Source organism: Salmo salar, chromosome 02, assembly GCF_965601325.2.
Source record: "Salmo salar chromosome 02, fSalSal1, whole genome shotgun sequence".
NCBI lineage: Eukaryota > Metazoa > Chordata > Actinopteri > Salmoniformes > Salmonidae > Salmo > Salmo salar.
Window position 1 is genome coordinate 56,900,834 of NC_138292.1, and position 19,554 is coordinate 56,920,387.

Sequence of the window (19,554 nt, forward strand, 5' to 3'; positions counted from 1 at the left end):
TGTTGAGGTGTTTTGACTGATGCAATGCGTATGCTAATGTGTACTAAAATGTGGACTGAAATGTACTATTGAACAATGTAACTATGTATTTGAGAGACAAGTGCTCATTGTGCAAATGTATTTATGTTTTCAATAAACATTGGAGACAAAATATAGTTTACATGTTGTCAACAATCTAAGCCAACCCTGTCTGTTTTGCCCAATAGTCCGCCACAGTGGACGGGTCATAATACCCATAAAACCTAGCGGTAAAACATGGAAATGGTTTCATACATTTTTCCCATCATGAATTTTGCAAACACTTTAAAATAGTGTGTGTGTTTGGTGTAGGCGTACCTTGCTGTGACGTTTTGATAACCCTTTATCTCTAGGTGAGTTTTATCAATATATTTGCCTCAATATACTCTCACAAATTCAAAAGGCTAATTCACAACAGAGAAGACCTCAGCAAGCACAATCAGAGACCTGTGCCCAATCCATGATGAATACATGTGCTGTATTTAAATTAATTTAATAAAGTGTTGAACTTCTTCCATCCTCTTTCTCTGTCTTAGTTAGCCACTGACTACGCTTTATCTAGCTAGTAAGCAGAGCAGTAGATCAGAACATATTCTTGTATTACTTTGCCTAGATAATTATTTGTACAGTATCTCGACTTTGATGTCTATTTCAGACCTTATAGCATTTTTCAAGGATAAGCATAAGAGCATTAAAAGGGGAGAAAACCCCTATAAGTCTGGCCATGTGTAGAACTACAGCCAGCCAGAGTGAAGGGCAACTTACCGGTTTGGTCAGTGCCAAGAGGGATACAGTTTATCCTGTGTCGGTGAGTTAATTAAGTTTGAGCATCTTAGCAATACAATATGTTTTATACTGCTGTCAACATTCCACACGGAAAGAGCTACTTAATCAATTATACAGTGCATTTGGAAAGTATTCAGACCCCTTGACTTTTTCCACATTTTGTTACATTACAGCTGTATTCTAATAATGATTAAATTAATGTTTTTCCTCATCAATCAACACACAATACCCCATAATGACAAAGCGAAAACAGGTTTCTAGAAATTTGTGCACTTTTTAAAAAACTAACAGAAATACCTTATTTACATAAGTATTCAGACCCTTTGCCAAGAGACTCAAATTGTATCTCAGGTGCATCCTGTTTCCATTGATCATCCTTGAAATGTTTCTACAACTTGATTGGAGTCCACCTGTGGTAAATTCAATTAATTAGAAAGGCACACACCTGTCTATATAAGGTCCCACAGTTGACAGTGCATGTCAGAGCAAAAACCAAGCCATGAGGTTTGTCAGTAGAGCTACAAGACAGGATTGTGTCAAGGCACAGATCTGGGGAAGGGTACCAACAAATTTCTGCAGCATTGAAGGTCCCCGAGAACACAGTAGCCTCCATCATTCGTAAATGGAAGAAGTTTGGAACCACCAAGACTCTTCCTAGAGCTGGCTGCCCAGCCAAACTAAGCAATCGGGAGAGAAGGGCTGACCAAGAACCTGATCACTCTGACAGAGCTCTAGAGTTCCTCTGTGGAGATGGGAGAACCTTCCAGAAGGACAACCATCTCTGCAGCACTCCGCCAATCACGCCTTTATAGTAGAGTGGCTAGACTGAAGCCACTCCTCAGTAAAAAGCACATGACAGCCCGCTTGGAGTTTGCCAAAAGGCACCTAAAGACTGTCAGACCATGAGAAACAAGATTCTCTGGTCTGATGAAACCAAGATTGAACTCTTTGGCCTGAATGCCAAGCGTCACGTATGGAGGAAACCTGGCACCATCCCTACGGTGAAGCATGGTGGTGGCAGCATCATGCTGTGGGGATGTTTTTCAGCGGCAGGGACTGGGAGACTAGTCAGGATCGAGGGAAAGATGAATGGAACAAAGTACAGAGAGATCCTTCATGAAAACCTGCTTCAGAGCGCTCAGGACCTCAGACTGGGTCGACAACGAACCTAAGCACACGGCCAAGACAGCGCAGGAGTGGCTTTGGGACAAGTCTCAATGTTGTTGAGTGGCCTAGCCAGAGCCCAGACTTGAATCCGACCAAACAGCTCTGGAGAGACCTGAAAATAGCTGTGCAGCGACGCTCCCAAGCCAACCTGACAGAGCTTGAGAGGATCTGCAGAGAAGAATAGGAGAAACTCCCCAAATACAGGTGTGCCAAGCTTGTAGTATCAAACCCAAGAAGACTCAAGACTGTAATCGCTGCCAAAGGTATTTCAACAAAGTACTGAGTAAAGGGTCTGAATACTTTGCTTTGTCATTATGGGGTATTGTGTGTAGACTGATGAGAGGAAAACAATATTTAATCAATTTTAGAATAAGGCTGTAACGTAACAAAATGTGGAAAAAAATCAAGGGGTCTGAATATTTTCCGAATGCACTGTATAATCATTAATCAGATTGCCCTGGATACCAGACTTAGATGAGTGATAATTCAGTTCTAGAATGTTGTCATTGATGAGACTGAATCTAAAAATCTATTGACATCCAGAATTCACTTTGTTTAGATGTCCTGCGTGTGTTATAGTTTCAGAACCTGAGACAAATCTTCAAAGGCACAGTATTTATTTATTTATTGGGAGTGGTACATGCATTCACATAGTCTTGATTCTGTCGCCAAAAATGAAACGCTAATTATCTGCTAACGTGACTATCATACAGAACCACAAATGTCTGTCTCAAGTTTCACATCTCACCAGGGCCATGATGATCTGGATGAGACTGCAGGATCGAGGCCAAGGTAAGAATCTCTGAATTAACTGTGTAATGTTAGCTAAATGTAGTAATTCATAAATTGGCTAAAGTTGTTTAAATGGACAATTCTGTGAATTGTCTTGGGCAAGTTTTTAATTGAAAATGCCTGTTATCTGGCTAGGGAGCTCATGGTTAGTTAGTTAGCAACATTAGCCTGGCTAGATGGCTAATAGCAGTCTATTTGCATAGCCATTTAAATGCATGAGAAATTTATAGAAACAAGTTTCTTTCTTTGGCTTTTATAAAACAACAGTCTAGCTTGGTAGAGGAAGCTATGGCTAGGAGTTCTTGATAATGTTTGTTTGTGTCTGTGGGTGAGGGGTGGGTAGCCTACTTCAAGTACTACTTGATTTGTAGCTACTCTAGCTAGGTGGATTATTTTAGTCTGTTTTTTTGAGGTTTCAGAGATGGACTGATTCACCCTCTCGAGTCGCGTGTGTTTACTGTGTGAAAACATTGTTTGCTGTTACCCTCTGGACAGCAGATCATTAGTATGGGCAAGGTTATGTAACCTTTATTTATAATGAATGGTGGAAAAACGATTGTAACCATTTCCGTGTTTGACCGCTAGGTTTTATGGGTATTATGACTCATACTGTGGAAGGCCAATGTATTATGGTGCGTTCAAGACAACTGGGAACTCCGAAAAATACAAGGTGAAATCATGACGTCAGTGTTCTTCAGGTCAGAAAGTCGGAGCTCTAGAAAGAGGCCAGAGTTCTCGAGTTAGAATTCCGAGTTGAATGACTGTTCAAAATTATTTTTCCCAGTCAGAGCTATATTTTTTTCTCGCAAGTTCCCAGTTGTCTTGAACACACTGAAGTTGGAAGTCTGAGATTTCTGAGTTCACAGTTGTTTTGAACGTGGCATTAGCAGTTAGGTCTGTATATTGCTATTGCTATGTATTGGACAATGAGAGGCTTTGAAAGCATCGGTCAGCCATATTGGCACTTCTCAGAAGAAGCAGTCCTCCATAGGAATGAATTGAATTCGACAGTATTTGAATTAAATGTTTCAAGGACAAAATTACATGCATGTAGCTCAGATAATATAATTTAAAAGTATGCATAAGGTGTCTGTAATAGAATAAACGTGGCAAAACAAATGTAGACATGAATAAATTAACTTCTATAGCTTCCAAAACATTTCTCTTTTTTACAATGGTGGTCTGGTCTGCTCCAGCTAGTTAATTGACTATACAGCATATGAAACAGGGAAAAAAAAGGAGCGAGTGAGATGTTTTGCTTGCTCTTTCACCTCTAGTGAAGCTACGGGATGTGTTCGAGAGCATCCCGTCTGCACAGTGCTGCGCAAGAGTTGCCTGACATATTAAACGATCTCTGTTTACATTGTGCAGTGTTATAAGTTGTAGGTTTAAGGCAGCCCCACATCCCTTTCACTTCTTGTCAGAAAACCCCATATTGCACTACACTCAGGTGAGTATGTCCGAAACCAAACCACCACTTTGCATTTAAGAAAGTGACATCTGCTGTGCTTTAGAATGACTTATAGTTCCAGAAGTAAGATTGCAACTTTTAAGGCTTTGGGGCCAATAAGGGGGACTCTGAAATTAAATTGACATGTCAGTGAAGATCTTTGTCTGAATGAAAAGTATTCTAACATAATTATTTTAAAAATGTATATATCAGTAAATTAACATTACTTTTTGTATTATAATTATTTTAGTTTGACTTTGACATCCCAAACTTGAAATGTCTCTCAGAACTTTTACGTTGCTCAGTTTGTCTGGTAAAAAAAAAAAAAAACATGAAAAAACAAGAAGACTAATACCTTTTTCAAAGCTGTAACTCAATGTGACTGATTTTCACATTATTTGCTTAGCCTGTAAACATTACAACATGAGCAAAGGAGCAAATTCCACTTTTCTGGTGGTGTTGTCGGCTTTGAATGTCCTAAACAATCAATAAATCAAAGAAAAGAGGAACATTGTTACCTTTGTTAGTTAATTTGGTGGTAAATAAAAATTCCTCTGTAGCCTATTGTATATCCATATTAATAATTTAATTTGGATATTTGATTTAGTGTATTGTTGAATAGTGTTTAAGTACACAAATATTGTAAACATTACTCTAACATGTGTTGCGGTAGGTCCTGACATGCACATGAGGGGGTATTTTGAGGGGGTAAGAACTTGCACATGAGGGGGTATTTTGGATCAGAGCAAAATGTGATTGGAGATACAGTAATTCCAAAAGGTTTGAGAACTGCTGTTATACACAACCATTGCTGTGGACCAAATGTTATTACAATGGATAATCTCTGCACACAAAATTACTACTATACAACAGACTCTTTTTGTATCAAAAATGCATTTTTGCAAGTCTCTAAAAGAGTCTTCAGTTGATTAGCACATCATAGGTGCCATTTGAGAATGCAAACAGTTTTTTGATGCAACAGGTGCAAGACGCTCGGTCTGAACCTTAACATGCATCGCTTTCAGGAAGGTTTTGGAAGCATAAGGACATTAGCTTTCATATCAGTGAGAAATAATTTTCAAAAAATGAAAGGTTAAATAATACACACCTTAATACACACCTTGATAGGGTTAGTGTTTCCACATGGCCATATCTCAGTGTTACAACGCTTGTTTACGTAAAACAGACTGAAGACGAGGCGACCACCTAATTTATCTATCTACCATGCTCCGAACACCCAGTGGTGGAAAAAGTACTCAATTCTTGTACTTGAGTTAAAGGAAAGATACCTTAATAGAAAATTACAAGGAAAAGTGAAAGTCACCCAGTAAAATACTATTTGAGTAAAAGTATTTGGTTTTTAAATATACTTAAGTATCAAAAGTAAAAGTATAAATCATTGCAAATTCCTTATATTAACCTGTTATGGATAGGGGGCAGTATTTTCACGGCCGGATAAAAAACGTACCCGATTTAATCTGATTATTACTCCTGCCCAGAAACTAGAATATGCATATAATTATTAGCTTTGGATAGAAAACACTCTAAAGTTTCTAAAACTGTTTGAATGGTGTCTGTGAGTATAACAGAACTCATTTGGCAGGCCAAAACCTGAGAAGACTCTGTACAGGAAGTACCCTGTCTGACCATTTCTTGGCCTTCTTGATCATCTCTATCCAAAACAAGGGATCTCTGCTGTTACGTGACACTTCCTACGGCTCCCATAAGGCGGCAAAAAGCTGAATCGTGGCTTTGCAGGCCCTGGCTGAAAAACAGTAGCGCCTTTTGATAGTGGTCGATCAGAGTACAGAGACTGGCGCGCGCGTGCACGAGGCGACCCCCTGTTTTTATTCTTTCGTCTTTGAACGTAAACAACGACTCCCGGTCGGAATATTATCGCTTTTTTTTAGAAAAATAGCATAAAAATAGATTTTAAACAGCGGTTGACATGCTTCGAAGTACGGTAATGGAATATTTAGAATTCTTTTGTCACGAAACACGTCGGGCGCGTAACCCTTCGTCACCCTTGGATAGTGTCTTGAACGCACGAACAAAACGCCGCTATTTGGATATAACTATGGATTACTTTGAACCAAACCAACATTTGTTATTGAAGTAGCAGTCCTGGGAGTGCATTCTGACGAAGAACAGGAAAGGTAATCAAACTTTTCTAATAGTAAATCGGAGTTTGGTGAGGGTCAAACTTGGTGGGTGTCAAAATAGCCCAGCCATCACGGCTAGCTATCTACTCAGAATATTGCAAAATGTGCTTTCACCGAAAAGCTATTTTAAAATCGGACATAGCGAGTGCATAAAGGAGTTCTGTATCTATAATTCTTAAAATAATTGTTATGTTTTTTGTGAACGTTTATCGTGAGTAATTTAGTAAATTCACCGGAAGTGTTTGGTGGGAATGCTAGTTCTGAACGTCACATGCTAATGTAAAAAGCAGTTTTTTTATATAAATATGAACTTGATTGAACAAAACATGCATGTATTGTATAACATAATGTCCTAGGCGTGTCATCTGATGAAGATCATCAAAGGTTAGTGCTGCATTTAGCTGTGGTTTTGTTTTTTGTGACATTATATGCTAGCTTGAAAAATGGGTGTCTGATTATTTCTGGCTGGGTACTCTGCTGACATAATCTAATGTTTTGCTTTCGCTGTAAAGCCTTTTTGAAATCGGACAGTGTGGTTAGATAAAGGAGAGTCTTGTCTTTAAAATGGTGTAAAATAGTCATATGTTTGAAAAATTGAAGTTTGGGGATTTTTGAGGAATTTGTCATTCGCGCCACGCCCGTCATTGGATATTGGAACAGGTGTTCCGCTAGCGGAACGTCTAGATGTAAGCAAACAGCACAATTTTCTTGTTTTTTACATTTATTTACGGATAGCCAGGGGCACACTTCAACACTCAGATATCAAATGTTATTTGTCACAAGTGCCGAATACAACAGGTGTAGACTTTACAGTGAAATGCTTACTTACAAGCCTTAACCAACAATGCAGTTTAATATATAATTATATACTGCTCAAAAAAATAAAGGGAACACTTAAACAACACAATGTAATTCCAAGTCAATCACACTTCTGTGAAATCAAACTGTCCACTTAGGAAGCAACACTGATTGACAATAAATTTCACATGCTGTTGTGCAAATGGAATAGACAACAGGTGGAAATTATAGGCAATTAGCAAGACACCCCCAATAAAGGAGTGGTTCTGCAGGTAGTAACCACAGACCACTTCTCAGTTCCTATGCTTCCTGGCTGATGTTTTGGTCACTTGAATGCTGGCGGTGCTTTCACTCTAGTGGTAGCATGAGACGGAGTCTACAACCCACACAAGTGGCTCAGGTAGTGCAGCTCATCCAGGATGGCACATCAATGCGAGCTGTGGCAAGAAGGTTTGCTGTGTCTGTCAGCGTAGTGTCCAGAGCATGGAGGCGCTACCAGGAGACAGGCCAGTACATCAGGAGACGTGGAGGAGGCCGTAGGAGGGCAACAACCTAGCAGCAGGACCGCTACCTCCGCCTTTGTGCAAGGAGGAGCAGGAGGAGCACTGCCAGAGCCCTGCAAAATGACCTCCAGCAGGCCACAAATGTGCATGTGTCTGCTCAAACGGTCAGAAACAGACTCCATGAGGGTGGTATGAGGGCCCGACGTCCACAGGTGGGGGTTGTGCTTACAGCCCAACACCATGCAGGACATTTGGCATTTGCCAGAGAACACCAAGATTGGCAAATTCGCCACTGGCGCCCTGTGCTCTTCACAGATGAAAGCAGGTTCACACTGAGCACATGTGACAGACGTGACAGTCCGGAGACGCCGTGGAGAACGTTCTGCTGCCTGCAACATCCTCCAGCATGACCGGTTTGGCGGTGGGTCAGTCATGGTGTGGGGTGGCATTTCTTTGGGGGGCCACACAGCCCTCCATGTGCTCACCAGAGGTAGCCTGACTGCCATTAGGTACCGAGATGAGATCCTCAGACCCCTTGTGAGACCATATGCTGGTGCGGTTGGCCCTGGGTTCCTCCTAATGCAAGACAATGCTAGACCTCATGTGGCTGGAGTGTGTCAGCAGTTCCTGCAAGAGGAAGGCATTGATGCTATGGACTGGCCCGCCCGTTCCCCAGACCTGAATCCAATTGAGCACATCTGGGACATCATGTCTCGCTCCATCCACCAACGCCACGTTGCACCACAGACTGTCCAGGAGTTGGCGGATGCTTTAGTCCAGGTCTGGGAGGAGATCCCTCAGGAAACCATCCGCCACCTCATCAGGAGCATGCCCAGGCGTTATAGGGAGGTCATACAGGCACACGGAGACCACACACACTACTGAGCCTCATTTTGACTTGTTTTAAGGACATTACATCAAAGTTGGATCAGCCTGTAGTGTGATTTTCCACTTTAATTTTGAGTGTGACTCCAAATCCAGACCTCGAAGGGTTGATAAATTGGATTTCCATTGATTATTTTTGTGTGATTTTGTTGTCAGCACATTCAACTATGTAAAGAAAAAAGTATTTAATAAGATTATTTCATTCATTCAGATCTAGGATGTGTTATTTTAGTGTACCCTTTATTTTTTTGAGCAGTGTATATATCTAAAAAGAATAAGAAACAAATAATTAAAGAGCAGCAGTAAAATAACAATAGCGAGGCTATATACAGGGGGTACCGGTACAGAATCAATGTGTGGGGGCACCGGTTAGTTGAGGTAATATGTACATGTAGGTAGAGTTATTAAAGTGACTACGCATAGATAATAACAGAGAGTGGGGGGGGGGGGGGGGCAATGCAAATATTCTGGGTAGCCATTTGATTAGATGTTCAGGAGTCTTATGGCTTGGGGGTAGAAGCTGTTTAGAAGCCTCTTGGACCTAGACTTGGCGCTCCGATAACGCTTGCCATGCGGTAGCAGAGAGAAGTCTATGACTAGGGTGGCTGGAGTCTTTGATAATTTTTAGGGCCTTCCTCTGTCACCGCCTGGAATAGAGGTCCTGGATGGCAGGGAGCTTGGCCCCAGTGATGTACTGGGCCGTATGCACTACCCTCTGTAGTGCCTTGTGGACAGAGACCGAGCAGTTGCCATACCAGGCAGTGATGCAATGAGTCAGGATGCTCCCGATGGTGCAGCTGTAGAACCTTTTTGAGAATCTGAAGACCCATGCAAAATCTTTTCAGTCTCCTGAGGGGGAATAGGTTTTGTCGTGCCCTCTTCATGACTGTCTTGGTGTGCTTGGACTATGTTAGTTTGTTGGTGACGTGGACACCAAGGAAGCTCTCAACCTGCTCCATTACTGCCGCGTTGATGAGAATGGGGGCATGCTCGGTCCTCCTTTTCCTTTAGTCCACAATCATCTCCTCTGTCTTGATCACATTGAGGGAGAGGTTGTTGTCCTGGCACCACACGGCCAGGTCTCTGACCTCCTCCCTATAGGCTGTCTCGTCGTTGTCGGTGATCAGGTCTACCACTGTTGTGTCATCTGCAAACTTAATGATGGTGTTGGTGTCATGCTGTCCGTGCAGTCATGAGTGAACAGGAGTACAGGATGGGACTGAGCACACACCCCTGAGGGGCCCCCGTGTTGAGAATCAGCGTGATGGATATGTTGTTACCTACCCTTACCACCTGGGGGCGGCCCGTCAGGAAGTCCAGGATCCAGTTGCAGAGGGAGGTGTTTAGTCCCAGGGTCCTTAGCTTAGTGATGAGCTTTGAGTGGACTATGGTGTTGAACGCTGAGCTGTAGTCAATGAATAGCATTCTAACATAGGTGTTCCTTTTGTCCAGGTGGGAAAGGGTAGTGTGGAGTGCAATAGTGATGCAAATTGGAGTGGGTCTGGGATAATGGTGTTTATGTGAGCCATGACCAGTCTTTCAAAGCGCTTCATGGCTACAGACGTGAGTGCTACGGGTCGGTGGTTACCTTAGTGTTCTTGGCCACAGGGACTATGGTGGTCTGCTTGAAACATGTTGGTATTAGACTCAGACAGGGAGAGGTTGAAAATGTCAGTGAAGACATTTGCCAGTTGGTCAGCGCATGCTCGGAGTACACAAAGTAATTTAGCTCATCTGGTAGGCTCGTGTCACTGGGCAGCTCTTGGCTGTGCTTCCCTTTGTAGTCTGTAACAGTTTGCAAGCCCTGCCACATCCGACAAGCGTCGGAACCGGTGTAGTACGATTCGATCTTAGTCCTGTATTGAATCTTTGCCTGTTTGATGGTTCGTCGGAGTGCATAGCGGGATTTGTATAAGCTTCCGGGTTAGAGTCCTGCTCCTTGAAAGCGGCAGCTCTACCCTTTAGCTCAGTGTGGATGTTGCCTGTAAACCATGGCTTCATTTACAAACAAAGCATTTGTGTTTAGTGAGTCTGTCAGATCAGAGACAGTCGGGATGGCCAGGGATGTTCTCTTGATAAGTGCGTATATTGGACCATTTTCCTGTCCTGCTAAGCATTCAAAATGAAAATGGAGTAAAAAGTACATTTATTTTCTTTAGGAATGTAGTAAAGTAAAAGTTGTCAAAAATATAAATGGTAAAGTACAGAGAAAAACGACTTCAGTAGTATTTTAAAGTATTTTTACTTAAGTACTTTACACCACTGCAAACACCTGTGTGTAAGCGTAACTTGGGAAGTGTAGTTTCATTGGATGGAGGCACCCATAGCTGTATTGATCTATGCAAAACTTCATCAGTAAGTATCTTTTTTATTTGAATGATTCTTTCTCGCTGATGAAAGATCAGGGTCATATGTTTGGAAATGCGTATCGCAAGCTATGATTATTGACGTTTCTAAACGTTAAATCACAGCGTCAGGATTGCAGTTCACGAGGCAGACATGGGCGAAGCTAATGGCTGAGAACTGTGGGGAAAAGGCAGAATGCTGCCTACAGTTTGAGAGCTAAAAGTATCCTAACCTTAAACATACACGTATTAGTCGGAACTTGGAAACTGACATTTCCGACTTGCTAACTGGTTGTAGTTACACAGGTTTAATTTTTTTTATTGCATTTCCTTTAAAAACAGCTCATATTTTTGTACAACATTTTATACGCATAAAAACAGCATAAAAGCATAAAACACAGAATATTACATTTAAGTTTGTTAAAAAGTACATGTTGTTAAAACCAATAGAAACAACCATGAATAAAAGTACTTTTTCTTGTAAAACATCCAATCTGTAAAAGCCATTTAAAATGTGAACAAATGATTTAACAAAAATAAAACATTTAAGACCTGAAAACATGTTAAAAAAAAGTAACTTTGTTAAAAAGCTGTCTTCGGTCCTTTGTACAGGAACGGGGTGAGTCCTTATCAAGCTCCCCTTCCTCCTGCTCTTCCGACTCAATCACCGTCCTGTCCTTCGGGGCCCAGAGGAGACCCCTCCCCTAGGCGCATCGCCCTAGGCGCCGCAGCGCTGTCAGGCCGTGGCCGCCGGGACCTTTGGTGTTGTGGGGGACCCTTCGCCTGGGGTCGAGGCCCCCTTTCTTCTTTACCACCCCAGGGCTTCCGTGGTTACCATGGCCACTGCCTGGGGGGTGGTCTCTACTCGTTTCGCTACCAGCAGGTTGTGGGAGGACCATAGTGCATCCTTCAGACAGGTGTAGTTATACAGGTGCCGCCTTCAAACAGTTAGCAAGTAGGACATTTCGGAGTTTCATAGTTTCCACTAACACTTGAATGCACCATTAGACTTTTCCATGTTCTTATTGCCACTGGTTATCCATTATGTAAATGCTTAACATTTCATATTTTGACATTCGCAGGGCTCTACAGTGCCACCATTTTACTCAATTCAACGCATATAAAATTTTATGCATATTCAACAAAATGTGTGCAAACTGCAAAAGTCATATGAGCACATGTACGAGTTGCGGTTTATACCTGCTGTTTTATATCATGCATGTCCCGCTTACTTTCTGGTTCATGTCCTGTACTGCTTTTGAATGGGCTTCCGGCTTATATAATCAAATTCTTGAAAATGGGGTCATTTCAGAAATGTTAAATAATATTAATTTACCTTTAACCAATGCCTTTTATGAAGGTTTTCAAATACGAAAAAAAACGCAATCAGGTAGAAGAAAATATAATATAGGAATAATTGTACATATCTTAAATTATAGGACAACGTTTTCATGAATTTGATAAGCAAAGATAGTTTAGTTATAAAACAAAGATAGACCACAGCCTGTCGTTTCAAATGGGAACAATTGAGTCATTGTGGGCAGAAAAGCAAATACGTGTGCAGAGCCAAGCATGAGTTAGTGAGTTCCTATTGGCGCCTTCTAGCACATATTTGCATATTTCCGTTAGGGAACGCCTAATCTGAAGTGCGCGTGTGCAATAACTCAATTCGCCTTTGCACTCCTAAACAACGCAAAAAAATGTTTTACTTTGGCAACGGGTAAAGTCTACAAAACTTAGTCCACTCTGTTCGTAACTGATTTTGTTTCGTGAACCGAACTATATTGAGATCAAATGTTTCATCGATGAGAACGTTTGTATAATGTCGGTAAAAATCCATCTGGTAGTGAGTGGAAACGCAAAGCGGATGCTTCATATTGATACATCCGGTAAGATATCTGTCTCATTGTTCTATCTGTGATATAAGCTTGAAGTCCATTAAAAACAGTACGGGCCTTGAACAAGGAAGTAAGCAGGACTTGCCGTATTCAACGCGCAGATCAACGAGCCAATCGTAGCCGAGTTCAAGCTCGTTTAGCTGAACGCGCCAATCATAACCTAGTTAGAGTCTGGAACCGCGAGCCTTTGAGACGAGTACCTTGAGTGCGCCCGTTTTGACTCGCTACTGTAAAGGAGAATGAAGAGCATCCAATTCAATTTTAGGCGACAATGTCAACAGGATCCAGAGGAGGCCGGGTCCGACTCTGTCAGTGATCTTGTCGATATTGATTTTGCTGAGCCACCAGCAACACAAGATGAAGATTCGGCCAGCAGTAGCCTTAACACTGGCGTTGCCCCTGCTTCGCCAACCTCTGCCGGTGGGAAACAATACAAATACAACGCACAGTGGGAGAAAGCTTTCCCGTGGTTGCATTTAGAAGGAAATGTTATGTTTTGCAAATATTGCAAGGCCGAACCACAACTTGCAGGCAAGCTTTCTTCGTTTGTGGTGGGAAATCCTCACTTGAAGAAGGATACTGTTAAAAAACACAACGCGTCGAAAAAGCACATTGAGTGCAGAGATATCCACATCATCAAGAGTACCAACGAATACCCGGTGACAGTTCAATCGGCTCTGAGGAGGCAGGTGAGGATTTTGGAAGATGCTTGATTAGAACATTTCGACCAATGATGGCGTTCTGTTATCTTCAGGTTGTAAAGTCGGAGTTCTAGAAAGATGTCCGTGTTTCCGACTTGGAATTAGGAGTTGGAATTACAGTTCAAAAGATTTTTCACAGTCGGGGCTCGTTTTTCCCCAGTTGTCTTAAACGTGGCAATACCTAGGTCTGGTTCCCAGACGTTACATGTACCAACCAATGGGTTCGTAAGTAACAGTTTTTGCTTCCGTCCCTCTCCTCGCCCCTACCTGGGCTCGAACCAGGGACCCTCTGTACACATAGACAACAGCCACCCTCGAAACATCGTCACCCATCGCTCCACAAAAGCCACGGCCCTTGCATAGCAAGGTCTCAGAGCGAGTGACGTCACCGATTGAAACGCTATTAGCGCGCACCCCGCTAACTAGCTAGCCATTTCACATCGGTTAAACGTACAACGTCATCAACTGACAAATTGCAATAACATGTTTGGTTATTTGAAAAAATAAATGGTTAGCTGATACTTAAAATACTTATCCAGCCGTTGTAAGATATGGCATGCGTAAGCAACGCCTGTGCAGAGGAACGCGCCCATATAGCTCGCCAGCTTCTCCAACAGGGTTTGTGATGGCGGTCTAAATGTCTTAGACTTCACTCTCTTCAATCAGATATCAAAGGTCAACTGGATTAAAAGGTACATAAAAAATCCTCATCGTTTCTGGAATATTATACCTCATTTTGTTTTTCAGAAATTCGGAGGGCCTAATTTTTTTTTACTAAAACTGTAAATTTGATTCTACAGGGATGACAATGAATATAACAATAATTTGGTTAGGGTGTCAGAAGATTTGATCTTTTTACTTTATTTAGTTTGATCAGTAGAATAATTCTCATTCTTAGCAATGGGCTACAATATAGAGTAATTACTGTGCTTTTCAGAAAGAACACTGCTGTTATTCCCCACAGTTATTTTATTATTCCACTTCTACCCAGTTAATCACATATTTGAAATATGATATGCCTACTTGTCTTTGACAATTAATTATATTAGGCTATACATTATTGCTGCCATTCATGGACAGTTTTGAATAAGTCAAACAAATAAGCATTTGATATTAAATGCTCCAGGAATCAAATATTATTTGAGATTTTAGTATTGTGCACATGCTAGGCAGAGATGACAAGGGGACTCACTACTCCTAAACACATCATAGTTGGCATAAACCACCTGAATATTGATATTCATTCGATTTTTAGGGGAGATTGGGTGATTTTTGAGAAATGATTGTTATAACAAGAACATTTTCAAACAACCAACACTTGGGAAACATGGATCAGGGGTGGCCAACCCTTCTGGAGAGAAAGCAGGATTTTCTTCCAGCCCTATTTTTAAAGAGCGAGTTCACTTTAATTACAAAATACTAAATGTTTGTGGCCTTACCTTGAAAGCATTCTATGGACAATGAGACTGCAATCTATGATTTGGTTAACCACTGCCATCAACCATTAATATTACAATTTCCTGTGCAGAGCCTTGGTGCACTGATCCTAGCGGTTGCCTGTCTCCCGGTCTCATTTAATTACTGTCTGAATAATTACTGTCAAACCACCCCAAAAATAGGTACTTTTTTTTTATTAGCATTCTTAAAATTTTATCCCCCAAGAATCTCAAAGTAACGAAGTCGTTGAATTTTGAGTTCATTTTCATTTAATATCCAAAGCATCCTGAATACACTTGACCTGTTAAAAAAAAAAAAAAAAAACCTGGTCCTCGGCCTAAACCATGTCAAAATATGTAGAATTGCAGCAAATTAGATTTAAAACAGTTCAATTTTCTTGGGAAGACTCCCAGTCCTGTACCTAGGGGTTGTGCCAGGTGGCAATGAAATTCAAATGGCAAATCTCACTCCAATCTTTCTTCAAAAGTTGGCAGCCCTGTAATGAGTAGGATTCTGTGTTTTCACCTGCAAAAGTGATTGCTTTGATAAAAACGCTTTATCTGCCTTTTATGGAAAGGCAATGTATATTTCTGAACGATAGACCATGCAGCCTTGTTGACAACATGACCGGAGCAGCGCAGATTACAGTTCGATTTGAGAAGGGCGCTCCTCCCTCACCACTTTTCCCCGTTCACCTCACAGGCCATAGACCGGTGCACCTCGGGTCAGTTTAATCCTTAATCGAACACTGCCATTGCAAAGAGTGCTCCGTAAGCCACGCCCCAGTGGGCAGAGCTAGGCATGTTGCTTGTGCACTGGGACACATTCTATTACTGAGATGGGCCTTTCATTTTACAATGGGTCTGCGGCGGTTCTGTGTAGTTCATCTAATATATTTCAGACCATGTGTATTGCAGTTCATTTTGTCTATGACTTCATAAGTAAAATATCTTTGAGTAGCAAACAGCGAAACAAGTCCCAGACACTTCTCAATAGAAACTGTTCTGCCTAAGGGGGGTGCTGTTTACCTGAATTCTTTGGATTATCTAGTGACCACCATTCCTCTGAATACATTTTGCTCGTTCACAAGAGACCTGGTTGATATTAAATTCACATTATTGTAATTGACCCTTGTCATAGACACACTTTGTACTTTTCACAACAAAAAAGACAGACATTGTGAATTCATTGTATGTTTTGTACAGTCTGATTTAGAGCAAGTAAAATAAAGACCTACGTGAACTGGAAGTGTGACTAATAGTTACCTGAAGGTTGAGATCTCTTTATATCAGAGATGCGCCTTAAGGCGTCCACATACTTCCCAGCCGAAACAGTTCGGAAGAGTTTGTGCATATATTATGATTCCATTTTGATGTTTGTTTTGAACTTCGGTTTTGTGCCCGAGAACAGCTGAAAAAACCCTTACCGAAGTCTACGCCCCTTTATCGGTGATAGGTCAACAATAGGGTTTTTTCAATAAGTCTTTGTCATTCAACGAGAAATGACTAGTTTTCATGCACATTTCATTGAGAAATACAGCACCAAATATCTTAGATGTAAAATTGCGTGACTTTTTTGACTGAATTTGTTACTGTTTCAGTGGATGCATCAGTAATAAGCAGTGGATGTAGCAACAGGCAGATAGAGGGGGGGGCCAGGCACGTCCAAGTGTAGGCCAGGGTGCCCTCAGCCGTTGTCCTGGGAGATGCAGAGAAATAGAAAGAGGGGTTAGTGAGAACATCCCTAAGATCTTACTTATTAGGTCATAGATAAAATTGACTGCAATGTACTTGACTCAGATATATTAGCATAACTACACAGAACCACCGCAGACCCATTGTAAAATGAGATTCTATCTCCGTGTGATATCTCCTTACTAAAATGTGTCCAAGTGCACGAACAACATGCCTAGCTCCGCCCTCTGGGGTGTGGCTTACAGAGCGCTCTTTGCAATCTGCACTCGTAACTTGTACCAGGTCTCGAGTTATATCACCGCACAGACTGGGATCAGAAATCGGCTCTGGCATTTCTAACACACCAGCCCCCATTGAGGCCCCCACAACGGCCAATTTTTTTCCCTTCGACACTGGCGTTCTTTGTGGTGAATCTTTAACCTGAAGACGGACACTGTTGCAATGCAACAGGTCGAAAAAGCACATTGCGTGCAGGGATTCATTCATACCAGAACTCAGGACATTTTGTAGGGTACAAATAAACTACAAACTGTTAACTATCATCAGTGGATAGCCAGATTTAAAGCACTGGAACTAACCCCTTTCTCCATTCTTAACAGAACAACTTTCCGGCGTCACATTTTACCTCACCTCTCAAGATGACGACTCCTCAGTATGACCTGTCACACACGCTCCCTCCCCACACGCTGACCCGGCTGGCACGGGAGTGGCTGGCAGAGGACACACCAAACTTTGACCCTGCAGGGCTGTGTGTGGGGTCACATGAGGTCGAGGCCAAGTTGTTGTGTAAAACGCCATGCAGCGTGCTGGCGGGCAGGCCTTTCTTCACTGCTGTCTTCACTGAGCTCAGCTGCACTGTGGAATGGGCACACATAGAGGGAGCACAGCTGGGTAAGAGACCAACTATGAGCCTGGTCAAAAAACATGCTGGAGGTTTTAGAGAATACACAGATGGCTCACAAACGTGATGACAATACACCTCAACTCTGATCACACTGCCAAATTCATTTGGAGAAGGTATTGGGGAAACAAGCTTTGAGTTGGCATTCACAAAATTCCATTGGAATAGATTCCAACTGATTACAATCTAACCATTAAATACAGTTCACTCACATGATGTTTGTAATTTTTAGGTAAATTCTACTTTGACCTCACCTCCACCAGGTCCGGATGCAGTGGCCCAGACTGCTGTGGTCAGAGGCCCAGCAAGGTGCGTCCTCCTCGGGGAGAGACCGGCCCTCAACTGCCTGGCCCGGGCCTCGGGGATAGCCACCCGCTGCTCCCAGCTACAGAGCATCGCCAGGGAGGCAGGCTGGCATGGCCATGTGGCTGGCACGCGTAAAACCACCCCTGGGTTCCGGCTGGTGGAGAAGTATGCCATGCTGGTGGGCGGTGTGTCCATGCACAGACAGGACCTGAGTGGGATGGTGATGCTGAAAGACAATCATATATGGGCATCAGGGAGTATCACACAGGTAGGCAGGGGTGGATGTCTCAAACTGTACATTTGACATCAACCTATACTATGTGGTTGTCGATTCCTCTGAAATCCTTTCACAAATGCATGAAAATCAGAGTGCAAGAATACATGTAACTCTTTCATATTCCAAGATGTACCATTAGCTCTGCCATTTTTCTAATATAAGAACTGAAGTTTTCGCCTCTGTGCATTTTGAATAGAGATTAATTTTGCATTCTGATAGAGAACTGATTTGATGTAATACCTACCTGTGGGTCTTCCAGGCGGTGAGGAACGCCCGCTCGGTGTGTGGCTTCAGCAGTAAGATCGAGGTGGAGTGCGGCAGCCGGGAGGAGGGCAGTGAGGCAGCCACGGCAGGAGCCGACATCGTCATGCTGGACAACTTTAAGCCACAGGTGAGACTGATGAAGGACGTTCCAAAGACATCAGGGAAGTAATGTAAAAGAGGTAGAGACGTACTGGAGGGCTTGCGATAAAGCAGAAGACATATTTCCGTTGGACATTCATGTACATTGGACTATCAATTAAGTAATATTCTTCTTCCTCCTGTATGCCAGTGCTGTGCATTTCGTTCAATCTCTTCTTTCCTACACGGTCTCTTCCCGCACTCATCCCTTCCGGCCTCTATTCCTCCTCTGTCCTTTCCTCTCTCAGGAACTCCATGCAGCAGCCCAGCTTCTGAAGGAGGAGTTCCCATCTGTGCTAATTGAGGCCAGTGGAGGGGTGACCCCAGACTCCCTGCCCCAGTATCTCTCCCCCCATGTGGACATCATCTCTCTGGGCTGCATAACCCAGGGCTGCCCTGTGGTAGACTTCTCCCTCAAGGTTCAAAAACCTGTTGCCTTTCCAATAATTTTCCAATCACAGTAACTGTGCCAATTCAGGATTTGTTAATAAAGTGAAAATAAAAAGCAATGGTCAATTTCCTCACTTTTGATCCTGGAGATGATCAAATGGAGAAAAAAAAATCCAGGAATGTTACATGAGATTTAAAACTGACATTCAGAGATGGTGACTGTATAATTTCTATGATGTGTACAACTAATTTAGAAATCATTATTAAAACTGTGAAGTAAGACTGTTCCCTCGGTTTCTTTTGTCCCAAAGTGATCATTATCTATTATATGGGATATGTTTTAGAATCCCAAATCTTTATGATCCACTGGAAGAGAAGATTACAAATTAGTAACTAAGTCACTATACCTTCATATGGATTAAACACACTGCACTTCTTCCACTAAAAGTTAGACACTTAAGTTAAACATGCATAAAATGTCCATCTTTGAATTTCCATTATATAGGCCTAATAATGCCATGCTCAAACCGCGTTCGCATGCCCCATCGTGCGCAAAATGACTTTGTCCCCCTACACCAAACGCGATCACGACAAGCAGGTTGAAGTATCAAAACAAACTCTGAACCATTTGGGGACAGGTCG

General features: G+C 42.2%; 1 protein-coding gene across 5 annotated transcripts; it reads left to right on the top strand.

Moving 5' to 3' along the window:
* Positions 1–297: 297 nt before the first annotated feature.
* Positions 298–19,194, top strand: LOC106588089 (nicotinate-nucleotide pyrophosphorylase [carboxylating]). Of its 5 annotated transcripts, XM_014176760.3 has the most exons (6): positions 298–371; positions 2,723–2,763; positions 17,236–17,527; positions 17,801–18,111; positions 18,380–18,511; positions 18,771–19,194. In XM_014176760.3, the coding sequence occupies exons 3-6, from the start codon at positions 17,275–17,277 to the stop codon at positions 18,984–18,986; spliced, it is 912 nt and encodes a 303-aa protein (XP_014032235.1). In that variant the 5' UTR covers positions 298–371; positions 2,723–2,763; positions 17,236–17,274; the 3' UTR covers positions 18,987–19,194. The 5 variants fall into 5 exon arrangements, with proteins under 5 accessions (XP_014032235.1, XP_014032233.1, XP_014032234.1 ...); XM_014176758.3 differs by lacking the exons at positions 298–371; positions 2,723–2,763 and adding an exon at positions 4,076–4,213; XM_014176759.3 differs by lacking the exons at positions 298–371; positions 2,723–2,763 and adding an exon at positions 12,651–12,795.
* Positions 19,195–19,554: the final 360 nt, after the last annotated feature.

What these genes read in the sequence shown, in the direction of transcription:
- LOC106588089 (XM_014176756.3), top strand. Translation starts at nt 13,044, where the DNA reads ATGAAGAGCATCCAATTCAATTTTAGGCGACAATGTCAACAGGATCCA. An exon ending in AATCGGCTCTGAGGAGGCAG is followed by an intron (nt 13,494 to 17,235) that starts GTGAGGATTTTG and finishes CATTCTTAACAG; the next exon opens with AACAACTTTCCGGCGTCACA. An exon ending in CATAGAGGGAGCACAGCTGG is followed by an intron (nt 17,528 to 17,800) that starts GTAAGAGACCAA and finishes CACCTCCACCAG; the next exon opens with GTCCGGATGCAGTGGCCCAG.